The sequence below is a fragment of the Mustela putorius genome, unplaced genomic scaffold (assembly GCF_011764305.1).
Source record: "Mustela putorius furo isolate JIRA1106 unplaced genomic scaffold, ASM1176430v1.1 tig00003944_pilon_pilon_pilon, whole genome shotgun sequence".
Classification (NCBI taxonomy): domain Eukaryota; kingdom Metazoa; phylum Chordata; class Mammalia; order Carnivora; family Mustelidae; genus Mustela; species Mustela putorius.
Window position 1 is genome coordinate 5,592,649 of NW_025422088.1, and position 14,765 is coordinate 5,607,413.

General features: G+C 35.0%; 1 protein-coding gene across 3 annotated transcripts in view; it reads right to left on the reverse strand.

Annotated features, from left to right (window-relative positions):
• UHRF2 (ubiquitin like with PHD and ring finger domains 2) overlaps nt 1–14,765 on the reverse strand; it is a 90,741-nt gene that overhangs the window by 37,673 nt on the left and 38,303 nt on the right. For all 3 annotated transcript variants that reach the window (XM_045069857.1, XM_045069855.1, XM_045069856.1), the window contains 2 exons: nt 3,624–3,733; nt 561–747 (listed from right to left, as the gene is read on the reverse strand). In XM_045069857.1, the coding sequence (XP_044925792.1) occupies nt 561–747; nt 3,624–3,733 (297 nt within the window). The remainder of the gene's footprint in view (nt 1–560; nt 748–3,623; nt 3,734–14,765) is intronic.

Here is a 14,765-nt window from a genome sequence, read left to right on the forward strand (position 1 = left end):
GGGGATAGAGAAGACCACCCATAAAGGCTTTCCCAGGTAAAGTCATAGTTAAGTGAAAACCTGAAGAATAAATATCATCCTGAAGGTTAAGCAAAGACGAAAATGCTTCTAAGAGAAAATGTGTCCAGTGTAAAAGCCCAGTGGAGAGAAAGATGACAACTTACTTAAGGAGCTGAAAGATATTTAATCTGGCTAGGGTACAGAGTATTTGGGAAGATGAAAGAGAAAAATAAGAAATACACCTGGAGAAATCAATTAAACAGTATTGTGGAAGGCCCTCTAGGGCCCTGTAGGGGGACATAAAGGGGTTAATGCAATCTGGTTTGTATTTTTGAAAGAACACAGACACCATATTAGAAGAAGGACTGCGAGGATTAAAAAGTGGAGCTAGAAACCGGTTCCCAAACCCTTATAATAACCAAATAAGGTTATCAGTGGCAAGTAAACATTGGCTATAAAATTTTTAAGCACTTTAATACACATTCTGTATCTTCAAAAATCTTCTTTTCACATTCAATTCTTAACATAGTAACAGTAACAAAAAACCTTGATAATCATACCAGTACTCCTCTTCAGGGACCTTATCCAAAGGTGGATTCAGGCAGTAAATATGATAGGCCATGTTACATTCATCACATAGAAGTTGCATGTTAGGTTCCTGTTTTCCACCACATATATGACAGGAGCAAGAATGACATTTCTTATTTGGATCTCCACCACAAATGTCACACTCAGGATCATTTTTCCCTATTAAGAATAAATTTATAACAAGCCCAGTGTTAGGATCATTTTTATATCTATGAATTTTACAAAGAAAAACACATGAAAATAGCATACAACTTTTTTAATAGAAAAAAAAATACAAAGAATAATCAAGTGTGGGACTTTATGAATAAATGCTTAAGCTTCATTCTATACCATCAAAATAATAGGGATGAAGCCCATGCAGAGCAGCCATCTCTACCTGCAAGAGGATAATGTATACTCTTGCCTTTATTTTTTAATTTTTTTTACTCTTGCCTTTAAAATTTGTGTTGACCAGACTGAGAGTTCCAGGGGCAATGCAGAGAACTCACCAGGGTACCATAAGGTATCTTCAGACTTCAAGGGAATACCACATTCTGTTGCACAAAGTTGTCTGGATCTAACTCCTCAATAAATGGAACTATTAAATACCATGTACTCTGTAGACCTATATCTTTCCTTGAGTGGGCTAAAGTAAGAGGGGAGGGCTGATTTTAAGAGTTAGCAAGCCCATTTTTGTTCCCATTCAAGCTATGCCCCCAAATACTTTTTATCAGTAAAGAAATTAGTATTTCTAACTCAGCTGATTTTTATCTTATTTGTCAATTGGTTCAGAATTCTGGCACGTAAGAGGTGTAGCATTTATTGCCCCCCCCACCTATCTAAATCCAAACAGCTTTTGCCAAAGTGTTTCCTTGAAATTGTAAGATATACACATGTACACAAAAAACCTTAATGTTCATAATACAAAAATTTAATGTCAAAAGAGAAATGGCTGGAAAGATTTTATTAAAAATAGGTAAGTTTACAAGAACCATAATACAGACGTAATCAGGTATATGAAACACAAAGGGAAACTACAGAATTTTATTTTTAAAACACAAAGATGAATTATGTAGATAGTGGAAGATGTCTAGAATGATATAGAATGTTAGAATGATTACTTCCTGGGAGTCCTACATTTACATTTTTAAAATTATTATTTTGAAGGAGAGAGAATGAGAGAGAGAGAATGAGAGGGGGGAGGGTCGGAGGGAGAAGAAGACTTCCTGCTGAGCAGGAGCCTCATGCGGCACTGGATCCTGGGACTCCAGAATCATGACCTAAGATGAAGGCAGTCACCTAACCAACTGAGCCACCCAGGCACCCCCGATATTAAAATTAATATTGTTCTGGATTTTGAATTTCTGATAAATGTACACAATACATTTGTGGGAAATTTACAACAACAGAACTGATGTAGCAATATGAGGGAAATGGGGAAACATACTGGAAAAATGAGACAGGGGTAAGGGAAAAGGCACTAATTTCAGTATTGTCTGACTGGTTACAACCTATTCCTGCTAATGAATGGCAGATAAAATTCTGTTTCACTTCCACTAAGAGAGCTGTGACAACACGTAACTAATGGCTGTATAACAGACTTAAAAACATGCCTTTGACATGTTTAGATTTTTGGTATAGAGAGTGATGTGATCAAAGGCAATCTGGTTGTTGCTGTGAAATGATTTCTTTACATACAAATTTAAAGTTGTAGCTATAAGGTGATTAGTATTCGGCAGAGGACAGATATGGAGAATGAGAGAGAACAGAATACAGATGTACTAAGAGATAAGAGAAAGACAAAAAATCCTCATCTATCTTGGATTTGTATTGTGTTTTACTGAGAATGACTAACTTCACATTAAATAGGTTTACTCAGGGGCACCTGGGTGGCTCAGCTGGTTAAGCATCTGACTCTTGATTTTAGCTCAGATCATGACCTCTGGGTTGTAAGATCAAGCCCTGCATCAGGCTCCACACTCAGCAGGGAGTCTGCTTAAGATTCTTTTTTTTCTCCCCCTCTGCCCTTGTCCATGCCTCCTCCTCGTGCCTCTAAAATAAAATAAATCAATCTTTAAAAAAAAAAAAAAAAAGAAACAGGTTTATTCAAGTTACTTTTACTCCTAGGATATAACCACACCAGTAATCATACAGAGTATGCCTGAAGGCTATTAATTCAAATCTAGATATACCAGCATTGCAATCTCAAAGAATGAGAATGGCTTAGACTAGTAACATGAAAGTCTATTTACTGATCTGTTAAAGGTACTGTCTTGCTATTATCTTGCACAACTGCGGTAAGAAAAAGTTAAGCAGAAGCCTTTAGTTGGGAGTATTTTTCTAAAACAATACTAGATATTGAGGCTCCTGGCTGGCTCACCAGGTAGAGCAGGCAACTTTTGGTCTCAGGGTTTTGAGTCCCATGTTGGCCATAGAGATTACTTAAAAAAATAAAATCTTAAAAAAAAAAAATACTAGATATTGACATGTAGCATAAAGTCAATAAACTACTTTCTCCAAAAAATCCAGAATGAAGAGAGTATGAGACAGTAAACTATTTGGAAAGATAGTGAGTAAGCCATGAATTAAAAGACCCCAAATCTACTCCTGCCTCCGTTATCAACCAGCTGTATGATGTTAAGCAAATACAATATGTAGTGAAATACATACAATTCTCACAATTGTTCATACCTTATTTATTACTTCTCATAAACTCATGGCTCAACTGGCATTGTCAGACTCTACTCATATAAAAATAAGTCTTATTATTAAAAATCAATCTGCGGTGGCCACAAAATTACTGAGTGGGTTATTTGGACAGAATCTAATAGAAAACAAAATGGCAATAAAATGCCGAGAAAAAACTTTTTTGAAAACAAATTTTGTCATTTGAGAAAAATCCATTAAGTCCACTAAACCAAAATGATCAAAATTGTTGTTTTGCAAATGTTTGTATGATCTACACTCTTATACTTTCTCAGAAGTTATTTCCTGGGTGGTTAAAATACCAATCAAGTACAACACATGTAGTCTAAATTCATAAGAAAAATCCATACTTAAAAACTTTCCATCTGCCAATGACAGGGGATGAGCTCCAGGTTTCTCGATCTTAAAGATTTCATTTACAAATCTTATCTGGCAGTCATTTAATTTTCCTTCAGAACCCCTGTTTAAAAAAAAAGGAGAAAAGTTAACTTTTGCCACCAAAATCTAAACCCTAAACAATTAAGAGTCATTTCAGAAACCCACTGACTTTACTGATTTAAAACTGGGATTCCAGCTATTCTAATCACCTTGAGCTATTGTTTCCAATGGCAGGAAAAGTCCAACAGTGATTAGTTACTATTCAAAGTAAAGTGTTAACTTTACTGCAATATTAGGAAAAAAAAGTTAGACTTCACCTAGGTTATAAACACTAGGTTGAATGGTACTCTATGAATCAAAATAAAAGATTTAAACATATTTCCAGTAAATACAGTACATCTCTGAGTTAAAGGTTACTTATTAAAAAGAAAAGTCCTTCAGATTCTAAGCCTTATTCTTCAAAGACACAATTTATACCTGTTTACACATGCTTCTTCAAAGTTTCCTACTATTATGGATTTACGTATAGACTTTTCCTTTTACTCTGTCAACATTGGTTTATATTCTGAAGCAATATTATTGGGCACATACAGATTTAGAATTCTTAAATTATCTTACAAAATGTCTCTGTATCTCTAGTAATGCATTCTATATCAAAAGTGTACTTTTTTTTTGGTTAGAATTTGCTTGATGATTTTTCCCATATTTTCACATGCAACACATTTAAACTTTTAATGTCAGATATTCATAAATGCAGAAAACTGCATAAATGTACAGTTTAATCAGTTATAAGGTATACATTCTCTAGTCACTGACCACAACAGGAGGCAGAAGAGTTTACCTCAGAAGCCCTTGGCATGCTCCCTCCCAACCTCAATCTCTTTTATTCCCTTCCAAGACTTGTATTTACCTTAATTTTCTTCAGCCTTATCACCTGTCTTCCTAAGCATATTATATAGTTTTGCCTGTGTTTTAAAGACTCTAATCCATCAATTCCCACATTTGTTGTAGACCTTTCTTTACAATTTGTTGAAGAACCACCACCATTTGTCCTATAGAGTTGCCCAGTATCTTGATTCTGGTATCTGCATTCCCAAAGTGCAGTTTAAATAGGTTTTTTTCTGTTATTTGCATTTCCAGTAAGTTGGTAGCTGGATCCAGAGTAGAGGTAAAAAACCCTGGTCTGCTGCCTGCTTTGTAAATAAAGTTTCACTGGAATATAGCTACACCTACTCACTTACGCATTCTCTATGGTTGGTTTTGTGCTACAGTGGCAGAGTTGAGTAGCTGTGATGGTGGAGACCATTTGACTGTTAAGGGCTGGCCCTTTACACACACACACAAAGTCAATCCTTGCATTTAGAAAGGCTTAATCAAACCCAGGTTCATGTTTTGGTAAAACTATTTATAGGTCTATTCTCTTAGGAAGCACCCAGTTTATTTAGTTTTCTTTTCCTATAATGAGAGCAGCCGTCGATACTCAATGCTAAGATTAATTCGCTGGGGTTTAGAAAGTGTCGATGTTCCAGTTCTAGCATTCTTTTCTAATTTATTTGCTAGACTTCAATAGAAAGAAACCTCATCAATTATTTGGTGACTCAGTGATATATCGTGTAAAAAATACGGATTAATTATTTTCTTTGGCAACTTTAAGAAATAGTTCCCTAATGTCCTATATAGGTGACCAATGAGTTTCTGTATTACTACGAATTCACATACATACTTGAAGTGTTTCAACGCATTTTAACTATTTTCCTTGTTGATATTCAAACTATCTTTGGCCAAAAGGAACTTCCAGCTGACTCTCAAATTTTTCTGATGAGAAGTCAGCAGTCTTTGTGGCTTTCCTTGTCATCCCTAAGGCAAGATGTTTCAAGTTCATCTTGCACATTTTCTGTCCCTAGTCTGGGGTCCTATCTATAAGGAAGCCCAATTTCTTTTGGGTGGAAATACTTCAAAGCCATACTTCAGGCACTAGAAAAGCTTACTGCAACAAGACTGATCACTGTTTCAAGGCTTCTTCAGTGGACAGAGCTACAAAATTTAAGCATACACATGAATACACATACAAAATACTTCCTAAGTTCACACAAATGCTTTGATCAAAGTCAGAACTAAAGGGTAAATTTACTTTTTAAAAAACAATTACGTGTCTGTTTCTCCTTCTTCCCTAATCAGAAAATACTAATTATCAAAGATACCAGGGATATCTAAATTAGAGTGTTACATATATACTGCTTTGCTGTATCCCACATTACACACAAGACATTCTTACTAGTTGTCATCATGATTACTGAAAACAGTTTTAATCCTTTTGTGTTATTTCCACCTACATCCTACAGTTAGATCTATGATGTAGATCATAATAATCATTACATGCTATACTTTCTTCTTTGTACTTACTTTAGTCCTAACTTCTAAATGTAAAAATATTTTAAGATTTTTTTTTTTTACTTGTGTGAGAGAGAGTGAGCGTGCACAAGCAGGCTACCCACTGAGCAAGGAGCCCGATGTGGGACTCGATTCCAGGACCCTGGGATCATGACCTGAGCCAAAGGCAGATGCTTAACCTACTGAGCCACCCAGCTGTCCCTAAATGTAAAAATATTTTTAATGTTTATCACTGCACTTTATGTCAAATTTTCTTCAGTCACCTTGAAGGCCTGAAGCTAGTTCTCTAGAACATTCCCCAGGAAGTATTCATGAGAATAGCTACCCTAGTTCTTCCAAAGTAATGGCAGTTTGTCTCCAGCCTTTATTCTGAAGGCCATTTTGGCTAGACTTAAAACCCTTGGTTCATCTTTTCTTGACTCATGAATGTCTTTCTGGGATACTTTCCTTAAAAGGAATGAGGATAACATCCTTACATTTTTTCCTTTTTCTTCTTAGTATGTAATCTGACATCAATGCCTTTTAAAAAGAAAAAAATTAAATGTACTGAATCCCTGGATGGCATAATTTCACTTAGCTTTATTAGCTCACAGCTATAGAGTTCCATAGAATTCATTTATTTTAATTATTTTTTGGAAATGCATTCACTACTACAGAAACTAAAATCTAATCTGACAAAAAGCAAATGACTAGTTGTCTGGGGCCAAGGCTGAGGATAGTGGAGATATCTAAGGGACCCAAAAGAACTTTTTGGGGTGATGAATATGTTCTAGATCTTGATTACAGTGGTGGCATGGATGTATGTACTTACCAATATTCACTTAAAATATACAGTATTTATTTATATTATACATATATATTATACATTACATATAGTATTATATATATAAATATATATAATATTGTTGTATGTAAATTACACCTCCAAATTATTTTAAAAAGATACTACGGAAGCTTACGTTCTTAAATCTCCTGGCTCTATTCTCTTTCTCTATTTTTAACTTTTTTATTTTTGTCTTTATTGTCCCTATCCTACTCAGTGTGGACTAAATTCCCAGTAGTTTTTCTTAATGGGGCTTTGTCCTGGAACAGTTTTAGCTAGGTAATTTTAAGAGCTTGCTGGTTGCTAATGCCTTAAAATTTTATTGCAAATTGCTTGTACTCACCTAAACTGGTGTGCATACCCCTTCTAGCTTCAGTTGCTGCCTTAGTCCTCTTGTAACATTAACAAATCACCTTAAAACAAAAATTACCTCACAGTTTCTGCGAATCACGATTTGGGAAGCAGCATAGCTGGGTAGTTCTGGCTCAAGATCTTGCACAAAGTTTCAGTCAAGCTGTTGACCAGAGCTGCAGTCTCATCTAAAGGCTCAACTAGGGCAAGACCACCAGGATGTATGAAATCCTCATAAAACAGTAGCTGGCTTCCCCCAAAGGAACTTATCTGAGAGAGCCCAAAATGGAAGATTCACTGTTTTTATAACTGAATCTTGGAAGTAGTAAATTATCACTTCTGTCATATCCTATTGGTCACAAGAGTAAAATATGTAAAAAAAGTAAAATATGGGAGGGAAAATGCAAGGTATAAATACAAGGAAGCAGGAAATACTGGGGATCATTTTGAGAAATGGCCATCATACCTGCTTTTCTCAAAACAGTTTGCTAAGTTAGTTTATTATTTCAGAATTCTTGGGTCCATCATATATCCTACAGTTACCCCTTCCTACCTCTTGCACAGCTACCAATAACACACTGGTCTTGTAGCTTTAAGTTATTTATCCCACCAGCTTTTTTCTTTTTTTTTGTAGAGGATACCACAACACCCTGAATGGTTATACAAGTTGCCCATGAATTCTGGATTAGGTATTTTAGTTGTTCTATATGTTTGTGTAAGAATATCTAGGGAGATTAAAAATCTACACTGTTATCATCTACCTGGAATCCCATCCATCTTTATAATGTCAACTTGTGTGACTTCATACTTAAGGAATCTTTCTTATAAGCAGCATATGGATTTTTTTTTTTTTTTTTTTTTTAAAGATTTTATTTATTTATTTGACAGAGAGAAATCACATGTAGATGGAGAGGCAGGCAGAGAGAGAGAGAGGGAAGCAGGCTCTCCGCTGAGCAGAGAGCCCGATGCGGGACTCGATCCCAGGACCCCGAGATCATGACCTGAGCCGAAGGCAGCGGCTTAACCCACTGAGCCACCCAGGCGCCCCAGCATATGGATTTTTTGTTTTAATCCTATTCATCTTTAAATTGTAATATCTAGCTCACATTTAGTTAATATAAATGGCTGAAATATTTGGGTTTGTTTCTATCATTTTATTGTTTTCCATTTTATCTAGCTTTCTGTTTTTTACTCTTGATTGCCTTCTGATTCATTCTTATAATTATTTCATTTCACCTATTAATATGCTAATGTTTTTATATTTTATCATTAAAATTCTATTTAGCTATATTACAATTATATATTAAATCATATATACTTAATAATTCTATGAAAAGTTTAATTCAGTGGTTCTTAAAGGATATACCATGTAATAATACCATGTAAATAAACCCAAGAAATCAATCTTAAGTTTTACTTCACTACTACCTTGATCATGTCAGAATTTCATAGCTTCATTTATCACCCCCCATTTTTTACACTGTTGTCATCCATTTCATTCTACACAGAAACTTCACTAGTGAATAGTCTGTTTGTACTTACTTGTTCAGTTATCCTTCCTCAGTTCTTTAATTCCTGTTTTTCCTTGTTTCTGAGATTACCTTCCCTGTGCTTAAAGAATTCTTTATTAGTAATAGTCTACTGGTACTGAATTCTTTGGTTTGGTTTGATAACATCACTATCTTGGCTTCATTTTTTTGTAAACTATTTTTTCACTTCTAAGTTGAGAATTTTTTTTTAGCAGTATTTTCAGATGCTGTTCCATGTGTTCTAGAGCTTTTATTATTTCTGATGAAAACTCAGCTCATATTCCTTCTGTTTTTACCTTTAAGTTTCACCAGCACCACTGTGCTTTCTTTATATTTATCCTGCTTAGTGTTCACAGGTCTTTAACCTGGGCTTGGATCTTCTCACTTTTGAAAATTCTAGCGATTATATTTTCAAATATTGTTTTCACCTTTCTCTTTTTCAGGAACTACAAGTAGATGTAATGCATACCTTTTACCAGGTCCCCTATGTCCAAAAGTCTTTTCTGTATTGTTTCTCCTATTTTTTTCCATGTTTCAATTTATCCAAATTCTTCACTGACTTGCCTTTGAGTTCACTACTCCTATCTTCTGCTTTTAAGTCAATCTAATGAAGTCTTAGTTTCAGATTCTATATTTTTCAGTTCTAGAGTGATTTCACAGATTCAGTGTGATTATAGATTCCAATTCTCAGTTGAAATTCTCCATCTTCTCATTTTCTTGAGCATTTAAATCATAATCACTCTAAAATCCCTGAGAACTTGAAATATCAGGACCAGCGTTTTTTAAATAGGTTTTATTTATTTGAGAGAGAGTGAGCGAGCAAGTGGGAGCACACAAGTGGGCAGTGAGAGAAGGAGAGCTGATCAGAGAGCCTGTTGTGGGACACGATTCCAGGATCCTGGAATCATGACCTGAGCAGAATACTGAAGCTTAACCAACTGAGTCACCCAGGTGTCTCAAAGATCAGCTTCATTTTTCTGGCTGGTTTTTCATTACGTGACCCTGTCATTTTGTAGTGTTTTTGGCTTCATGGCAGGATAAATATAAAGAAAACACAGTGGCTTATTGAAATAATGTTGCTGAAAACTAAAGATAAAAACAGAGGGACTAGAAGCTGAGTTTTCATCAGATACAGCATAAGCCAGAATACAGAACAGCATCTGAAAACACAGATGAAAAAATTCTCAATTTAGAAATACATTTCTAATGAAAAACAGGTTACAAAAAATGAAGCCAAAATAAAGATGTTATCAACCCAAACCTAAGAATTCAATAGTATAAATATAAGACATTAGAGGAGGCTTCAGATATTTCTATACCACAAAGAGGGAGCAATCTTCCTTCTGCTGGGAGATACTCTGGTGTTTTAATATTTTATTCAGCAACTATGCGGAGGCAAGTCTTGTTTATAGTCTTAGTTAAAATTTAGGCTACACACTTGTCTTAGCCATCCACTAAGAGCCTTTTGTATACTCTGTGGGACCATTCCACTAGTGATCCCAAAATCTATATTTGTCTCCTAAAACTGCTGAAAATTCCACCTCGTTGTTTACTTACATTTTTAGCCTCCTGCCCAGCAAAACTTCAGTATTTAGCAAAAGTTGTATCAGGAAAACAGGGCATCCCCATTACTTGCCTAAAGCTCTGATTTCTGTTTCCACCATGCCCCCAACTGCTTTCCATTAGATATGCTCTGCATCTGTAATTAACAAAGCTCCCACGGCCAAAAGCAACTACAAAAAACTGCCTTCTGAAGTTCTTCCCATTCCAGAGTCCTAAGCCCTGGTAGTTCTCGTTGCCTCTCTGTTGCCTTCAGATGAAAATGGTATTTGATCTGGATCTTCTAGTTGTTTTAGGTAAAAATGCTAATTACTGCTAGCTAGTCCATCCTACCTGGAAACAGAAACCTTCCATGTATTTCAATAGATGCTTCAATAAATATCACAAAAACAATTTCAAAACAAGAATCACTTTTTCACTCTTTTATCATTTTAGTTGAAGGCCTACCATACCCATTTCTTCTGCACAAAGTTTATGAAGCATAAATCACACCAAAAAACATGAAAATTCCTTCAATACTACATTTCATTTCAATCTAATAGACCAGCAAATGTAAAATACAGTATTTTATATACTACCAAAAAAGAAATTAGCCTGCAATGGGGTAGTCTAAGAACCACCCCTAAAGTTGGTACTCTAGATGGAAACCAACCAACTCTAAGACACACTATTTTATGAAATTATAAGAAAGAAAAAAGTCTGAGATGAGGTGTCTAAGGATGCTCAAGTAAAGCTAGGATACCAAATGGTTCTTCTCACAGTTTAAGATAAATGGTAAATAAACCACCTTGCAGGTAGAGACAGAAAATAAACAGGATTATTTTGATGTTATCACTGAGTAAAAAGAGAAAAAGTATCCCAAGAACTGAACCACAAAAGGTATGATTCATGCTGTTTTGCAGATACAAATTCATACTACTTGTGTGGTCTAAGGCTCAGAGAATGTTAAGTTAGATGGTACTCCAAGGTGCCTAGCAGAAGCAAACTCAAATCTCTGAAAAGAACCTAACTGTGTTCCAATAGCAATTTTAAAATACATTTTGAGATGTTAAAAACAAAACAAAACAAAACAAAAACCATTGATCTCCGATTCTGTGAAATACTCTATTAACTGAATATGCATTATAACTTGTACCTAGAACAGGGCCTGGCACATGGCAGCTACCAAAAGGGCATTAATGTTTTAGTAGTATGACAGGCAGAACAAATAAGTGCCAAAGATCTCAAGATCCTAAGTGTGGGAACATATGAATATTATATTACATGGTGAAAGGGACTTTGTAGACAGGATTAAGTAATGACCTTATTATGCAGGTAGGCCCAAGTTAATTACAGGGAAACTTAAAAGTAGGAGAGTCAGAAATGAAATGTTAAAAAGGGAGGAAGTGGGCAGTGGGCCAAGGAATTGGGGTGTAGGGCCTCTAAAATCTGAAAAAGACAAGGAAATAGATTCTCTTTCAAAGTCCCCAAAAAGTAACACATCTTTGCGACACTTTTAGTCCAGTGAAATCCATACAAGACTTCTGACTTAAAGGACTTATAAAATGGTGAGTTATACTATTTAAGCCACCAAGTTTGTGGTAATTTTTTGCAGCAAGAATAGGAAAACTACCACAAGTAGGCCAAGAAAGACAAATGTCAGATGATAATCAATATTACAAAGAAAAATAAGAGTAAGGAAAGAATTCAAGGAATCTATGCCTGGCATGTGCATATACAATTTTATACAACACAATCAAGAAAGTGACGTCTTCTGAAGTGACGTCTGAACAAACACCTGTGACAAGAGACAGAGCAAGTATCTGTGCGGAGCAGAACAGGCAAAGGGAACACCAAATGCAAAGGCTCTGAAGCAGTAACATGTTTACATATATGATTAAGCACCACAAGCAGACCCATATGGTCAAAATACAGGGAGTTTTGATTTATAACTTGAAAATGGACACCAAAGTTGTACTGTGTAAGAATGTTAAAAATATCACTAAAGAGACTTGATGATAAAAGAGTATGGATAAAATTTAGTAAATAAAGCTCTTAAAAAAATGGCACTGAAAATAAAGTCACCCATAGTTTAGTTTTAGCCTTAGATAAATTATTTTCTTGTTATAGAATTTAAATTCCACTCATCAATACCTAAACTAATATAACTTCATGTGGTATTAAATATAATATGCATAACAGTAACTGAACAAAGTATTATAAAAAACAGATTTAAACTACACAAACTTTTGTTCTGAATTTTCTTCAGTGCTAAAACAGAAACAGAAAATGACACTAAAAATATAATTTGATCACTAGAAGTTTAAGCATATTCACTTTTTGGTACTCAGAAATTTAAAATAGATGGACACCTGGGTGGCTCAGTTGGTTAAGCATATGCCTTTGGCTCAGGTCATGATCCCAGGGTCCTGGGATTGAGTCCCAAATCAGGCTCCTTGCTGAGTAAGGAGCTGACTTCTCCCTCTGCCTGCCGCTCCCCCTGCTGTGCTCCTGTCCTCTCTGACAAATAAACAGATGAAATCTTAAAAATAAAACAAAACAAAACAACAATAAAAACAGAAACAAGCATGGACTTTAATTCCAAGTTCCCTTGGAATTAAATATCCTTGTATCAAATAAAATATCCAAAATAGATTAAATATCTATCTATTTATTGTCAAATATCCTTGCCAAATATCCAAGATAGATTAAAAAGGGTGTCCTGCATTTCTCCTTTTGTACCTTCAATATAATAATATAGAGTGTATCAAAGCTGTAGGCTTATTATCTGCAAAAGCTTAATAAAATTCATAATCTGGTGGGACAGATTAAAAAGTCACAAACTAAACTCAAGAATAAAAAAGGGATCATAATAAAGACTGCACATTAAAAAATGACATTAAGCAAACTTGTGACAGTAAATAAAATTTAGGTAAAATCAAGTTCCTAAAAAAATAAAATTTTAGGGGTGCCTGGGTAGCTCAGTAGTTAAGCGTCTGCCTTCAGCTCAGGTCATGATACTAGGGTCCTGGGATCAAGCCCTGCATCAGGCTCCCCGTTCAGTGGAAAGCCTGCTTCTTTCTCTTCCACTCCCTCTGCTTGTGTTCCCTTTCTCACTGTGTCTCCTTCTGACAAATAAAATTAGAAAAAAAATATAAAATGTTAATTCAAGAAATAGGAAATCAGAGTCTCCCCATCATTACAGAAATTGAGCCAATCATAAAAATCCTTCCACAAAGAAAGCTCAGCCCCAGAGGGCTTTACTGAGAAGTTCTACCAAACAGTCAAGAAAAAAACACAAAACTTCATTATAAGACAAATATTATTCTAATTATTTTATAAAACCTAATAATTTCTGAAGGATAGCTAGACAGGCAAATTAACAAGCAAAGTTTACTCAGTAACACAAATGCAAAAATTCCACACAAAATATTGTCAGTGCAAATCCAGGACAGCATTTATCCACAAAATGCTTATGACAAATATTATAGTTGGTGGAGTTTTGAAAAGTTTTTCTTAGCGATAAGGGAGAAAAAAGATGTCTGTTATCACCACATCCTTTCAATAATGTACTAGAGCGCAGCTGGTGAATAAAAAAGATTAAAAGACAAAAATGTCCTAATTCAGAGATAATCATAAAAATTCCCCCCAAAATCTATGTGTCAATTTAAACTAGGAAATTCAGTAAAGCTACTACATACAAGATTAAAGGTTACTTACATACCAGTGACTGTCCCCCCTCACCCCGGGCAAAAGCATTTATAGGAACAGTAAGTAGTACCTAAAGTTAAATAGGGTAAGATCAGATGTCTGGAGAGTATTGAATAGGTTCTACCATATACCTGCCATCACTGATTTATTTTGAACCTATAAAAACATGTTGTATGTTTCAAGCTAATAGGAGAAAAACACATTAAAGACCTAAACAAATGAAGAAAAAGCACATTTCTGGATTAGAGTCAACACAATATGTATTAAGTTCCCAATGGTTTTTATGTTTAAATTACCAAGATGACTTGGAAAACTCAAATGAAAGCACAAAGACCTAAGAAAACAGAACTACTGAAGAGCAAGGTAGAAAGCCCTGTTCTGTCGTATCATCAAAATGTGGAACTGACAGGATACACAAAAAGAGACCAATGGTACAGCATGGAAATCAGATGGATCCATCAAATTACATACTTGATATGAGGTGATACTGAAGACCAGTGTGGGAAAAATGGGCTTTTTAATAAGCAATGCCAGGAAAGATCATTATCTATATATATCAAGGTAAGTCAAACCCTTATCTCAAAACCTACATTGAATGGATTAAAGACCTAACAAAGAAAGGCAAAACCACAAAGCTTTTTAAATAATATCTTAACTCATTTTGGGTTAAAAGGTGAAAAGTTTCTCTCCTGCCCACTCCCATGTTTACTGAGATATAATAGACATACACTGTAAGTTTAAGGTATATAACCTAATGATTTGATAGATGT